The following is a 16,413-nucleotide window of genomic DNA, read 5'->3' as shown; positions in this document are numbered from 1 at the left end:
TGGGTTGTGCCAGGAATTATTTAAACAAAATATTTTGCAAAATTGCCTTGCCTGACAAGTTAGTCAGTATTTTTGTCGTTTTGGGAACGTTAAAAACTGACACTAGAACTTTGTGAAAAATTTATGCAACTCCACCAGTAATGAAAGTGATATCACAAGATCTTGAGATGTTTTATAACTCTAACAGTTAAATCCAAAAATGCCTCTAATCTTTTTCTGCATGTATTTTCATCAGGATAATTCTTGTGAAATATTGCCTCCTTTATTGAATTATCTTATGTCCTTTAACATCCATTTATGATGTCATACAGCCATTAAGTTTGCAAATGTCAGAGAAGGTATTAACTTTGGATATGTGGAGCTGCTCCAACTTCTGATTCCTGGTGTGAGAATATTTGTGTATCCTGTTACATCCACTCATATCACAATGTCATTATGTTGCACAATACTACAATTTTGATGATTTGCCTTTTATTATTAAAAATTTCAACTTTTTTTAAAATACTTTAAAGCCTTCAGTCTGATTATCTTGTTGGTTTTTTTTTTTTTTTTTTTTGTTTTGTTTTGTTTTTGTGTGATAACATTTTGAAGATATGTTTTGTGTGAAATTTTGTGGCTGGATATCCGTTGGATTATGGGTTACTAACCATAAATATCTTTTGTGTCATGATGCCATTCAGGTATGGATCACACCTGAGCTTTCTTATGCAATACCATATGAGACCACAATATATGAGAACTGAGAGCCATAGTTCTGTTTATTTTATTCATTGCTATCATACAAATTCTCTGCAGTTTAATTCAAGACAGCAGTGGACAGTTGCTTATTTTTAATTTTTATGAACCCACTTCGTACATTTGCTTTGTGGCACTTTTATACACTTAATGACATCTTTCACATTCTGTGAAGTGACTGTCACATTCTTTTTGAGGCATGAAATTGATTATCGAATGGTTCTGTGTTCTTGGATTCCATATTTCATGTTGATAGTTATCTCTAAGTTGTATTTGCAGTGGGAAAAACTAAATTAAATTACTTTGGTACCACCAGATCTCAAATCAACTTGGTATTTCTGATACCTCCTTACTACACCTTGACAGTGAAAGGTGGCACATGTATATACAGTCAAACTTGGTTATAACGAGCTTCAAGGGACCTACAAAATTTCCTTGATATAACTGTTACTCACAATATCAGTGGTAACGGAGATGGGGGGAAACCCCTGGGGCCATTAAACAATGAACACTTTATATCAGTGATGAGTTAAATCTACCTCCTATTTTTTTTAAATTCTCAATTACTTGATAAAAAGATAGATTCAAAAAACAAAAGAAATATTAGAGAAAAAAATAATATAAGTATAAACCTACATATTATTTGTATTAATATGCTTGTATAAACTACAATACACTTAATGTTAAACAATTTATTTGTCTGTAATTTTAAAACCATACACTTAATACTAAACACAGTTTATTTCTCTGTAATTTTAAAACCATACACTTAATACTAAACACAGTTTATTTCTCTGTAATTAAAAACAATACTATTTAATAATAAACAAGGTTTCAATAAGTCTTCATTTATGAATCTTAAAATTAATGTTTGTTTTAAAGATTTTACTTTGATGTTTCCCCTTAAAACACCCAGTGCATTAAGTCTCATTACTTGCCTCAGTTCCTTCAAAAAAATTGACTGTGTCCACCTTGAGATTGTGAGATTGTCTGCACTGATTTTGATTCACTTTCAATTGTCATCATATCATCATCATCTTTGCCATTGTTGTTATCATCTTTGTTGAGCACAGCATCTACAATGTCATTCTGTGGGAAGATCACTAGTTAATAAGTTGTCATGAACTCGTAAAAATTCATCGATATTATCTGTATTAAAACCTACAACATTGTTACTTAGCAACCATTCGAATAATGGTAAGTTGTTTTCTTCGTTTCCATCTTCATGTACAGTTGAAATTTCATTTGAATTTAAATTCGATAAAGTTGTTGAAGTAACGTTGTTCCACGCATCATTCGATAAATGTATAGCATCCAATATCGATATAGACTTGGTAAGTTTCTGTTCTCTTTAACGATTCAGATGTAGAACTAGAAATCTTTTATAAAATCCTTTCAAACTCTTGATTACACCTATGTCCATTGGTTGTAAAATTGACGTTGCATTGGGAGGCAGAAACACTAGCTTAATGTTGGATAAATTTTGAATCTGGGGATGTGCAGGACATGTATCAACTAACAATAAAATATTTTTCTTCTTTTTGAATAGCTCCTCATTCCAATCATTTACATATTCCAGAAAAATATCTGAAGTCATCCAAGCTTTCTTATTTGCAGCATAATCCCCAGGAAGTTTCCACAACCATTTCTAGACCCATCTCTAATGTATTGATGAACACTCCAAAGTAACAGGTGCAATTTGGCCATAGCAGCCCTTATGCCAATAAATCCCACAACGACAATAGGAAGTTTCCTTACGTTTTTGAAACACCAAGGTTTTAACGATTTTCCGATAACAAAGTTTGTTTGTTTTTTTATCAGTTCCTGTCATAGTTAATCTTGTTTCGTGAGTGTTGTAGTAGTAATAGAGGCATGTGATGCAAGAAAGCAAGCGTTATGAGCTTATGTAGCATCAGCCAAAAAAAAAAAAAAACTATTTCACACAACCATTCCTTCAAAAAGTTTGTCCAGTTCCTCCTTGAATTTATTTAAGCTATCAACTTCCACAACAACAGATGGAAGTTTGTTCTAGCAATTAACCACCCGCTGCTAAAGGCAAAATTTCACACATCTATTCTACAACTATCTTTCTTCAATTTGAATTTATGCACCCTCAGGTTCATAATCCAAGAAAGTGGAAGAATCCCATCAGAATTCAGCATGCTCAACCCAGTCAAGGCCTTATACACCTCAATCAGATCACCTCGCAGGTGCCTATCTCCAATGCTGCAATTTACAGAACTTAAGCCCTTCTTGGTAAGAGAACCCCTTCATTCCCCTCGCCAATCTTGTTGCCCTTCTCTGTACGCGCTCAGAAAACTTCATACCTGACTGCACAATCACTCCCAGGTCTTTTTAATTTTTTACCACCCTAAGTGTAGTACCACACAGTTAGTACGTTCCTCTGGGGTTACTTCTACCCTTATGCAGTCCTTCGCATTTGCCAATGTTAAAACTTCAGTTGCCACTTCTCAGCCCATCTGCCCAAATTTTCTAGATTCTGTTGTAGTAGTATAACTGTTGTAGATGTCTTCCTCATTGAAATCTTTCCTGATTTCTGCTCAAACACAGTCAATCCATTCATTTGCCATTATTGGATCTGCAGATCAAGATTCTCCACTAATTTTTCCATAAACGATGTTATGTCAGTTTTTAAATCGATCCAACCAACTGTTATTACACACAAAATAGCTGCATCCAAATCTTTTAGCAAATTTTTCTGCTTGAGCCTTTAAGATCAGATCATCTATTGAAAATCCAGCACTTCTTTGTGTGGTGAACCACTGAAGAATGCTTCATCAACATTTGTAACCTAGCATTTCTAATTTTTTTTTTTTTTTTTTCTGGCTATATTCTTTTCCAGTGACAATATATAAACATCTTTATTCTTCCACAATGTCAATACACTTGAAGAGGACAAAGAAAACTTTTTACACACTTCAGCATTTTTTGTAACACGTTCTAACTCATGAATAATTTCGACTTCTTCATGAATTGAGAGAGAGAGACTTTCTTTTGTTAGTAGATATATTTCCGAAGGAAGGGTTCATTTCTAACTGATTTTATGTTAGAAATGATAGAGTGATCTGAAAACAAAGTTCTTAGAAGTTCTGTTTCCAAAATTCTTAAAGTCCCGAAATAAATTTATGGTTTAATGAATACAAGACAATCGGTAAATAGGGTAATGCGACAAGTGGAACGCCAATGTACTATAGTATATCCCCCTGTACCCGGAAGGACAAGGTCATAAATCGGTTGCTAATCCGATGCAGGTGGTCATAAAGCTAAGTCGCCATTTTCATTTTCATCTATTCCAAGAATTGGGTTTTTTCGACTACCCGAGCAATTAAGAATGTTTGCATAGTTACCAAAATTTGTTCGGTATATCCATATAGTGCACTTGTTATAACAGTAAGCGATTGTATGGGAATACGCATAAATTAAAATCATTATGGCTTTTTGCTTGTTACAGCCGTGATCTCGCTATTTCCATGCTTGTTATAACCAAGTTCAACTGTATTATATAAGTGGTTCTGGAAATAATTTCACTAAATTGCAGGTGCATAAATTTAAATATTTAAATTTGATGTGAACTGTTTTTGCAATTTTTTTGATAATTGATGTAATGACATTCATTTTGCCTATAAGTTACAATAGAAATGCTTAATAAAACAGTATTCATTCCTTGTTAAATTTTTCTTTTTAATATTTATAATCTACTTATAAATATATTAATTCTAAATCATTTCAGGTGATGATGTAATAGCACAAGCTCAATCTGGTACTGGCAAAACAGCAACTTTTTCAATTGCTATTCTTCAGCAAATAAATACAAATTTAAGAGAATGCCAAGCACTTATTTTGGCTCCTACTAGAGAACTTGCTCAGCAGGTATGTTAAATACATTCCTCTCCATATTAAATGTGGTCCTTTGTTATTTAAATTATTGGAATATTTTGTTCACGTGCACTAGCTGGTGTAGGCTATAATTTTTAAAGATAAAAAAAATAATAGTGTGGGATACCATTCAAGTATTGTTATTGTTTTGAGTACAGGCAGGGCTCGCTTAACGCGAGTTCGATTAATACGATTTTCAGTTACCGCGATTTGAAAAAATGATACCACTTTTTACTTTACGCGATGCAAATTTCCAGTTAACGCGATCTTTTATTTCTAAAAGTTGAAATAGATTCGAATCGCGCGCTAAATGTCTGACTGCCAATAAACAAGCGTTTGTCCGCTTCCCGCCTCAGTGTGTTCCATCAACTAAGTAGACGTGTTACTTGTTTGTCTCCACCTAATAAAGTCACGTGCAGACGTATTTAAAATTTCTAATTTTCTACCCCTGTTAATTATGGATAAAAGAGTGAAAAACAACGTGATTGTAATAAAAAAAAAAATGAAAAGTTATTACTTTAGCTGATAAACTTGAAGTTATTAAAAAACATGAACGTGGTGCAAACCATGCGAAAATCGTAAGAGATCTAGGATACAGTGAGTCTACCGTACGAACTATCTTGAGCCGTAAGGACGAATATAAAGAGAAAGGTAAAGTTTCATCATCTTCTTTTGTCTTACAAAATACCAGAAACAGAACTCCAATAATGATTGAAATGGAAAGTCTTTTATCAATTTGGATAGAAGATTGCAATCAAAAAAGAATTCCATTATCTAAGGACAATATTCAGAGTAAAGCTATTAACCTTTTTACTAAGCTCAAAGAAACAAAATATCAAGGGGAGACTGAAACGTTTGTTGCTAGTTCAGGGTGGTTTGGACGTTTCAAAAATCGAGCACGACTGCATAATGTTAAAGTAACAGGGGAAGCTGCTAGTGCTGATGAAGGTGCTGCAGCCAAATTTCCTGCAGAATTGCAAAAAATCATTCAGGATGCTGAATACGACGATCGGCAAATATTTAATGTAGACAAAACAGGCGTATTTTGGAAACGGATGCCAACTAAAACTTATTTGGCTGCAAATGAAGCATCACAACCTGGGTATAAAGTCTCAAAAGATCGACTAACACTTTTATTAGGAGGTAACGCTGAAGGTGATTTTAAATTGAAGCCCATGCTTGTGTACCGTGCACAAAATCCTAGGGCTTTAAAAGGATACAGCCATCGCACTCTTCCAGTCATTTTTCGTTCAAATAAAAAAGCATGGATGACCAAAGCCCTATTTGAAGACTGGTTTACGTCTTATTTCTGTCCAACAGTTGAAGCCTATTGCAAGAAAAATCTTACTTTTAAAGCTCTTTTGCTTTTAGATAATGCACCTGGACATCCTTCTGCACTTGGTGACTTAAATGAAAATGTGAAAGTTGTTTTTTTATCGGCGAATATGACTTCGTTATTACAACCCATGGAACAGGGGAAGATTGCAACTTTCAAGGCTTACTATCTCCGCAGAACCTTTGCACAGGCACTTGAAGCTACAACAGGAGATAATGCAATTTCTGTACCAGAATTTTGGAAAAAATATAACATACGATTGGCCATTGAAAACATTCATGCAGCATGGGAAGAAGTGACAGCCAGCAATATGAGAGCAATTTGGAAGCATCTTTTACCCCGCGCAAACGGTTTTACTTGCTTCAAAGATGCAGTTCAAAAAGTTATTGAAGACATAACTAATATTGGTAATGACCTTGGTTTCAAAGGCTTGGATGCGGCTAACGTTCAAGAATCACTGAATTCGCATTTAGAACAGCTAAGTGACAATGATCTCCTTCAAATAGAGCAACAGCGTGCACACGAAGAAGCTGAAGATAAAGAGTGTGAGCCAGATGAAAATGTTACTTCAAAGGAGATAACGGTAAAAGAACTAGGCGAAATCTTTCATATCGCAGAGAACCTTAAACAAAAGGTAATGGATGTTGATCCTAACATCGAAAGAAGCATGTTATTTCGCCAGGGCCTAGAGAAGCTTGTTGTCGGCTATCGGAAATTGTATGATGAAAAAACGAAAGCCAAAACTGTTCAAACGACTGTGTTCAAATATTTCCGTAGCAAATAGTTAGTTTCTCCATTATATATTTTGAGCAATAAACATTTAATTCTATAATTTTTATTATCTTTTACATGGCATGCAGTTAAAAAGTTATTTAAAAGGTATTTTTAAAATTCTTTATGGACATTCCAGAAGGTCAAGGACCAATTATAATTTTTCCTATTGATTATTACATTCGATTAACGCGTTTCCGTTTTGCGCTATGCGCTCGCGGGACGAATTAGTCGCGTTAATCGAGGCCAGCCTGTATTTCATTATCTTTGCAATCCACATGCTGTGAAAATAGTTGCATATTGATAAGCAAATAGTCATCTTCCTTAATACATTAGCAGTTTGGATTATTCAAAGTAGAATATTTTCTATGTTTAGGTGGCTTTGAAATAATTTAAATTAACTGCAGCAAAATCTTGATTTAATGCAAAAAATACATACATGCTTGTAATCATATAAAAATTGTATTATTATTAAAAATAGTTTAAATCTCATTTAAAATTAATAATTGTATAAAATCAAAAAGAAATACTTATATTCACTAAGTTGCAGAGTGTTATGAAAAAGTATTGCACTATGAAATAAAAAAAAAAAATTATAAAAAAACACTAAATGTTATACTGCACTTACTGATTGCATGGAGTGGAAGAACTTGAAATTTTGTTGTGCCTTTTAGTGGCAGTAGAAACTGACTGGAGGTTCAGATGACACCTGTTGGAGTACAACACAATAGGCATGCAAATGGAAGGTGACAGTAAGGAAAATTCTGATCCCTTCGCTCTGTGATGTTAATCTTGTAAGGGACATGAATTGTTTTGGTTAGTTTATTCATAACAGCTAGAACTGTAAATGACATTTGTTCGTACATTTTTCTACATTCTGTTTTATGATCACTGAAGTATAGTGTTACTTAAGTGATCATAAAAGAGAACAAAAACCTTCATATGGTATTTTGGTTTTTTATCTGATTATCTTATACGGTATTGATAATGAAAAACTGGCCTCGTCATTATTTGAGAGTTAAATTTGCTTTTTTGTTAATTAAAATGTTTTTAACAATGGCAGATATCATCAGTCTGAGGCATTTACATCCCTAGATTCTCTACGGACAAAATGTCTGGTTTAGTAGATGCTGTTGTCTATTTTTGAAATGGACCTCAAGTCCATTGAATTGAGGTCCATTGAATCAAGGGTTTACTGTACTTATTTAATATGCCCTTGCAAACACTAAATCTAGGAAACTTATAAAGCATAAATGAGATAATAAATGTTTTATTTTTGAGATTCATAAGCATTGTAAAATGTAAAAATATTGAATACCTTGAACATAATTCAAGAGGGTTAGATAATGTGACATCAACCCAACAGTGACAAATTAGGTTTAGAAGCACAACACAAGGAAGCTACTGCCACTGTATTTGTTATAACACCATTAAGTGGGCAGAAATTTTACCTTGATAGACAGTCAAAGTTATTTTGAGGCATTAAAGTTATTTAAGTTAAGGATGAGTTTTAAAGTTGTAAATTGGGTTGAAATGATAGGTACACATTTGAAGGTACACATTCAACAGCTCCTTTACACATGTAAAGGAGCTGTTGAATTCCACAGCTCCTTTACAAAATTTGTAAAGGAGCTGTGGAATTCAACTACAGCACTAGTTTTAAGAAGACACTATTATCAGGGTATGTTGAATAAAAGAATATCTTTCAGGAAACTGGACAGTATGGAGTTCCAGAGATTTCTAAAGTCCAAAACATAGGAAATTGCAAGAAATAGAGAAAAGTTAAGTGGAATAGGATATAGATATAATGAATATGCAGTCACTAGAAATTAAGCTGTCAATTTGTAGTCATTTGGAGACTGCTACTTTACTAGATATGGTATTTTCCAGTCAATTTAACTTTCTTCCAAACTACATCCATGCCTTTGCTATACAAGTTTTCATTTATATGAGACATGTATTTATATATTTTTTTTAACTAAACAAGCATATTTTAGCTCTTATGAGTCTAGTGACACCCATATATGCTCAGCCATCATTAAAAAGTCTTGCATTGGCCTTTGTGCATTGCTATACAATTGACCTTGGTCTACTTGTGACATTCATTTTGCTTACTGTATTCATTTTATCACTACTTTTTCCCATCAGAATTTAATCTATGCAGTGTGTTCAGAATGCAGTTATGTTAGTAAATCAAAGAAATATTGGAACTGAAAATGCTTCTATGTAAAGTTTTAGAATTTACACAGTTCAGTCCGTTAGTATCACCATGAAGTTTATGTATTGCTGGTATAGATATTAAGATATAAACATGCTAAAATAAAAGTTTCTATCTATTACAGATCTGAAGTTATGAACATTCATGCTGATGTCTGTTTCCACCAACAGTTGTTGATGCAGTTCCTTTTTGTCAGAAGAAAACTCTTTCCAGTGAGTTTTCTCCTGACAGGAAAATATAACAACAAAAAAAAAAAAAAAAAAATTAAATTTAAGCAATGTTCATAGATGGTGGTTTTCATTTTTTAAAGTAGGAGTCACCGACATTTTGACTAGCCAAGGATTAGAGGACCAAAGTCATTGAAGAAAACACTAAGATTTTGGATGAACTTATTCAGAAAGAGAGGACAAGAACCATAACCACATATGCAATGATTCAGGCACTATGGTCTTCAAAGAGAAGTGTATCAGCCATTTTCAAAGAGAAGTGTATCACATTAGATTATAGGAAAATATGGTGCAAGCGAGTACCCAAGCTTTTAATAAGAGAAATGGAATTCTTCAGGCAGGAGATCTGCCATGACCCATTGCACTCTGGCAGTGAATGGTTGGAGGATCCTGGTCTCATCATCCAGGTAATGAGACCTAGATCTTCCATCATGACCCTTATTCTAAATGCCAGTCTGCGGAAGTGACACCCATTATCTCCGGTAAAGAAAAAAAAAACCTAAAATTTCTAAATCGTTACAATTATGGTCATTGGTTTGGGAAGAGGATTTTTTTTTTTTTTTTTAAGAGAAAGTCCAGACTATAAATAAAGAAAGATATTGCCAGACACTTGATAAGCTTAACAGGTCCATGAGAACAAAAATGCATGTACAATAACTGAGCTTTAGATGTTCAATATGGATTTTATAGATGTTTATGCAGTACCTTACATTTTTAAACAAGGCTGGTACCCCTTGTCATAAAGCTTTGTGATGATTCGAGTAGGATAATGTAACACCAACAGACCAGTCTACCCATAGTCTCAGTCTGAGCTCAGAAGGAATTTGGAAATAAGTTAGATTTTTTGAGTTAATCTTACTTTCCCCATATTCTGCTGGTGGAATGGTGAAATATTTCTGTTGAAATGTATCATAAATTGGTGGTGAGTGTTCCATGAACATTCAGAAGGTTTTTTTTTTTTAGGTTGCATAGTGGTTTCGTATGTTATTCATGCCTTGATATCTGTGTTTTAGTCTGAAATTGATATTGATTGTAATGCTTCCTGGTCATGATGGGAAAATTGTTCTTTTAGTTTTATGGGTTACATTAATTCAGTGAGTAAATTAACCGATGAGAGAGAGAGAGAGAGAGAGAGAGAGAGTAAATATGACTATATTATATTTTTTTCAAGCAACTTTACATATTAATTTTATAATTCTAGATACAGAAAGTAGTTATAGCTCTTGGAGATTACATGAGTGCCCAGTGTCATGCTTGTATTGGTGGCACAAATGTCCGTGAGGACATAAGAAAATTGGAAATGGGAGTTCATGTTGTAGTCGGCACGCCTGGTAGAGTGTTTGATATGATCAACAGAAAAGCACTCAGTGAGTTTATGAATTCTTAATTATGTATCAAGTTTATTCTCATTTCATTATTTTCAAATATCATTCAATAAATTAATTGAATTTCATATATATACAAGTTAGTTAATGTGCACAGTGCATTACATTTCAGGCACATTTTCAATTAGTAATAATCTATGATTTATAACAAAATAAGTCAACGTATTGACATGAAAATTTGTTACAAAGATTCCTAAAATATTCTAAGTAACATTGAAATTTTTAAATGGATCAGATCTCTTGTTCCAAATTTATAGTACTATTTCTGTAGGGGGCAGGGGAACTGGACAAGGAATGTTATGAAATCGGAATTGACCTTAGAACTATCCCAGGGGGCCAACAGAATGAATGTTGAAAATTTGTTAACAATCCACATTTTTCTTGTTGATTAATGTGAAAAACACACTTTCATTTATGCTGTTTTTTGTAGATAGAGGTAAGGAATAAGGGCTGTGAAATCATAAGTGGACTTAATTTTCCCCAAGGATGACCAACAGAACACAAGTTGAAATTTGGCCTCGATTCAACTTTTCATTCTAGAGTAATATACAAAATATACTTTCATTTATATGAATAATACTTGTGGGAGTGGGATTGGTTATGATTGATCTTAAAAGCTTTACAGAGCCCAGTGAAACACACTGGAAATGTGATATGAATTGAACTTTATCTTAAGTAAAGTCTAAACATCTGATAACCTACTTCCATTACAAGTAGGTGATGTATGCGGTGCGTGACATTTCAGGCACATTCTATTTTTTCTTAAAATTAATTGAATTTTTTTATTTTTCAGTGATTCACTGAAGTGAAAAGTAAATACAGTGGGGCTTCGTACTGCGAACGCCCCATATGACGAACTTTTAGTACGACGAACCCCGGTTCATGGGCCCTGGTTTTAACCTCTTTCCTTACTATTTTTCCCTATTTTCGTATCAAAAAAATACTAATTTTTTAAATAATGATTTTTATTTCTTTTATGCCATGTAATATGGTGCTTGATTATGGAACAAATTGAAGTATTCAATGAGATATTCAATGTTGTATATTCCTAGAATTATTATCTCGGTCAGAACTGAAATATTCTTCAGTCATTAACCATAATTAATTCTTGAAAATGAAATGCACAACCTTGTGCAGCACAGTGCTCAGGAAAGAACACCAGGCGACAGCAATATGCAAGGTATCAGTAGGCGTCATCTGACGCTTGTCTCAGATAAAAATCTTCCAAGAAACGCACCCACTGGCGAACGACCACAAGAGCGATATTGCGATGAAAGCACTACTTTACCATGCGCCGACAGCTTCACTGCTTCTGACGACTTCACTCGGGTAATTATTGAAAGAACACAAATTCATACGCAACCACAAGATATCTCGGGGTAATAATTTATGACATTAAAATGCCTAACTTGGGATAATCAGGGAAGTGGTTAATACAAACAAAACACACATTCTGTTTTATTCGCCATGTCTTTCTTTCGAAAAGAGTTTAAAAAAGATTTTGAAAAGATTAAAAAATGAGTCCTAAGAAAAGTGTCGGTGTAAGTCAGCCCAAGAAAACACTCAAGAAAATCTCTATTGAAACCAAGAAAGGCATCATGCCAAGCATGAAAAAGGAGATAGGGTAGTTGATCTGGCAATTGAATATGGAGTCAACAAATCCACTATTGGAACCATCTTGGAGAACAAGGAGACCATCAAGAATGTTGAGGTTGCAAAGGGAGTGACCAAATTAAGTACCCTAAGAAACCCCATCATTGAAGAAATGGAGAACTTGTTGCTACTATGAATCCACCAAAGGCAAATGGCAGGAGATACCATCAGCAAAGAAGTCATATGTCTGAAAGCCAAGCAGGGAGTGGTTTCAGAAGTTTAAGGGGGAGGACTGGCATTCACAGTGTCATAAGGCATGGGGAGGCAGCAAGTGCCGATAAAGAAGCTGTTGATAAATTTGCCAAGAAATTTCAGAAGCTCATGAAAGATGAAGGGTATTCACCACAACAGGTCTTCAACTGTGATGAAACTGGGCTTTTCTGGAAAAAAAATGCCCAGTAAAACCTACATCACAAAGGAAGAACAAGCTCTACCAGGCCACAAGCCTATGAAGGACGGGCTGACTCTCCTCTTTGCTGCCAGTGCTAGTGGAGACCTGAAGATTGGTGGAAGAATGATACTCCTCTCTTGGTGTATCATTCTGAAACACCAAGAGCATTTAAGAAGCACTCAATTGTCAAAGGAGTCTACTGGAAATCTAACCCAAAAGCTTGGGTTACTAAGCTTCTTTTCAAGGACTGGGTGCTTGAAGTCTCTGCACCTACAGTGAAGAAATACCTGGAGGAAAAGAACTTGCCACTGAAGGCTGTCCTCACCATGGATAATGCACCTGGCCACCCACTTGATTTAGAAGATGCCCTGGAATTGGAGTTCAGCTTCCTGAAGATTGTTTTCTTACCTCCCAACACTACACCTCTAATTCAGCCAATGGACCGGAATGTCATAGCAAACTTCAAGAAGCTCTACACCAAAGCACTTTTCACCAGGTGCTTTAAAGTTTGCCATGCTTCCAGCTTCATGACATTGAGGAAATTTTGGAAGGAAGAATTTAACATTGTGCACACCATTAGACTCATAGAAAAAAGTTGACGTGAAGTGTCAGTCAGGAACCTGAACTCTGCGTGGAAAAACCTGTAGCCAACCTATATTCAAGGAGAAAAACCTGATAATGTAGCCCAAGTCACGAAGGACATTGTGGCCGCAGCTAAGGGCCTGGACTTGGAAGTGGAACAAGATGATGTGGAGGAGTTAATGAGCATGAAGTGCAGCTGACCACGGAAGAACTGATGGAGCTGCATAAACATCAGGTTGGGCAAACGGAAAAAAAATGTTTCCTCACAGGAGGAGAAAGAGGAAAACATCACCAAAGGTCCAATGCCTTCAGCTACTATCAAGGAGATTCTTCAGGACTGGAAGAAACTTCACAACAGGGTGTTGGAGTGGCACTTCAACACAGCTGAAGTGAACAGAGTGGGGGACCTATCCAATGACATAGTGCTTCACTACTTCAGGAGCCTCCTTAAAAAGAGAGAAAAGCAATCAGCACTAGATAGATTCTCTAATGCTAAAAAGCAGAAACAGGCAGAAGAACTTAAAGAACCTGAAGCTTCTGAACATGAAGAACCTGTAAGCATGAAGAAGAATAAATAGTGTATGTAAATGGTGGCCTTTTTTTGTGGAGGGTCTGGTACCAATTAATTTATTTCCCATAGGATACTATGGGAAATCACATTTTGTAGCACGAACTGGTTCATGGAACAATTTAAGTTCGTGGTATGAGGCCCACTGTATAGTTCTTATCAATCAATTACTAAGATTGTAACTTTATAAAACACTATCTCTACAGGTTTTACCTTCTCAAAGTCAATTGGTTTTAATTTAAACTGTATAATATTTCTCTCTCTCTCTCTCTCTCGCTCGCTCGCTCGCTCGCTCGCTCTGTGTGTGTGTGTCAAAAATACATGGCATGACTTGAGGAATGAGTTCCTCATATGTAGACAATAAGAATATTTTATATCAACATAGTTCCGGAAATGCTTGGTTCCCGAGTTATTAACCAGAATATCTTATCTCCCGCAAGTGATTTCCTTCATCACAAGGTACTGACAGAATCTGGTGGTTTTCCATTCCGACCATGTACTCAAATCAGTAGCAAGCGGATATGCACTTTATGTACGGTTTGGCGGATGGCAATAGCAATGTTCTGGAGGCTCATTGTTTGTACCACGAAAGGTTCCCAGAACGAAGATGTCCAGACAGGAAAACGTCCAAAGGTATCCATCGCCGCCTTTGTGAACATGGGACCTTTACACCCCATGCTGCCAACAGAGGACAACCAAGATCTACAACTCCTGAAGTAGAGAGGTGGACCAACTGCCTGGCCTCCACGCTCACCTGATATAAACCCACTAGATTTCTTCTTCTGGGGCCATTTAAAGTCATTGGTGTATTCGACTCCGGTAGCTGATGTGGAAACTCTCCACAATCGAATTGTGGCAGGTTGTGAGACAATGCGAAACATGCCAGGAATTTGGCATCATCTTCGCGAGTCCATGAAACATCGATTTGAGGCCTATATTCAGGCAGAAGGTGGGCATTTTGAACAATGAACTATAAGGTAATATGAACAGTTAAGTGTCATAGACAGACCTTCAAAACTCAGAAACCAAGCATTTCTGGAACTATGTTGATATAAAATATTTTTGTTTACATATGAGGAACTCATTCCTGAAGTTATGCCATGTATTTTTGAGACACCCTGTATATATATATATATATATATATATATTTATATTTATTTATTATTTTTTTTTTTTTAAGTCTCTCTCTGCATGCACACAGTGGATCCCGCTTTTACAATTGGTTCACTTATATGTATGTTTGTATATATATGTATGTACAGCAATACCTCGCTTAGCACGGCTTCAAACAGTACGGGTTTCACTATAACACTGTTTTCAATTAAGTTTAAGTCAAAAATTTACTGTACATATTAAAACACATTCAATAGCCTAGACACTTACTCTACATATATGCTGCATTGTCATAGCCTAGGTACGCATAAATATATGTTACGGTGCCAACTCTATTGTCTCACATGCACATGTGCCAATAGCTCCCTTCGGGCAGTCAGTAGCAACATGGAACAGTGTTCAGTATTTTTAATTCCATCCTGACAAGATGATGTGATAGCTTTTCATTTCACAAATTATTTTTTACCCCTCTAAATACGATCAAAACTATATTTGCATCTTGGCTAGAAATCGCTGCCACCAACATGTATTCTGTTCGGCAGCATGTTTTGCCCCATTTGGCAAATGATTTCGCTGGTTTTGAATCGCAAATTCAGACAATCACTGAAGACGTTGTTGAAGATTGGAAGAGACTTGGGATTCGAAACTTTGAACATTGCCAATGTACGTGACTGCACTTACTCATATGCAAATGACTTAGATGATGCAACTCTCCTTGAAATTGATGAGCAAACTGCATATGAAGAAGAGGAAAACAGTTCTGAAGCGAATAAAACTGAAGTGGAACCAAAATAATTTTCAACAGAAGAATTGGAGAAAGCTTTTTGGTGGATTGACGTGGCCTAAGAGGTGATTATGAATAGAGATCCGGATATTGAACGTAGCATCAAGATACCCCAAATTTTACAAGATGGGATTCGATGCCACAAAGACTTGTATGCCAAAAAAAAAGAAGAGACGACTTCACCAGACTTTATTATTGAAATACTAAATAAACAAAGCTTTTTTCTCATCTCTCAGTGTTGTTACCTTTTCATTAATAAAATTTTTGCAATATTTTTTTTTATTCCAAATCCTTTTAATTGGCTATTAAGTGCAAATTGTTTACAGATTTATTATAATTTGTTTATAGACTTTCTCTAGTATGCATTCAATTAAAACCTTATAATTATACTTCAATCAGTGCGGTTTCACATAACATGGAACAGTTTCGGTACCAATTGTCGGTTCTATGTGGGGTATTGCTGTATATATATATATGTATGAATATATATATATATATATATATATATATATATATTTATAAAATAATAAGAGGAGTTTACCTCAATATAGTACATAGAACACTTCCGTATGATACTCTCCAGAAATCAAAATGAAAAAATCAAAAAACTTACATTAGAGTAGCAAATAATTTAAAATATTTAGATTTTTTAAAAAAAATTCTAAAAAATAATTAAAACTCAATTAAAAATAAATTTAACACAATTAACAAAAAAATTGCAAAAACGGTTTTACTTCCTGAAGCTGACAAACG

At 34.9% G+C, this 16,413-nt stretch overlaps 1 protein-coding gene across 1 annotated transcript in view; it reads left to right on the top strand.

Annotated features, from left to right (window-relative positions):
- Positions 1–16,413, top strand: part of LOC150080837 (eukaryotic initiation factor 4A-I-like) — a 241,307-nt gene that overhangs the window by 96,204 nt on the left and 128,690 nt on the right. The window contains exons 4-5 of the mRNA XM_090381904.1: positions 4,487–4,626; positions 10,386–10,551. Coding sequence (XP_090238030.1) covers positions 4,487–4,626; positions 10,386–10,551 — 306 coding nt within the window. The remainder of the gene's footprint in view (positions 1–4,486; positions 4,627–10,385; positions 10,552–16,413) is intronic.

The sequence above is a fragment of the Mastigoproctus giganteus genome, chromosome 9 (genome assembly GCF_048544385.1).
Source record: "Mastigoproctus giganteus isolate SK-2022 chromosome 9, ASM4854438v1, whole genome shotgun sequence".
NCBI lineage: Eukaryota > Metazoa > Arthropoda > Arachnida > Uropygi > Thelyphonidae > Mastigoproctus > Mastigoproctus giganteus.
The sequence above is the reverse complement of the archived record's forward strand: the minus strand, read 5'-3'. Positions and strand labels throughout refer to the sequence as shown.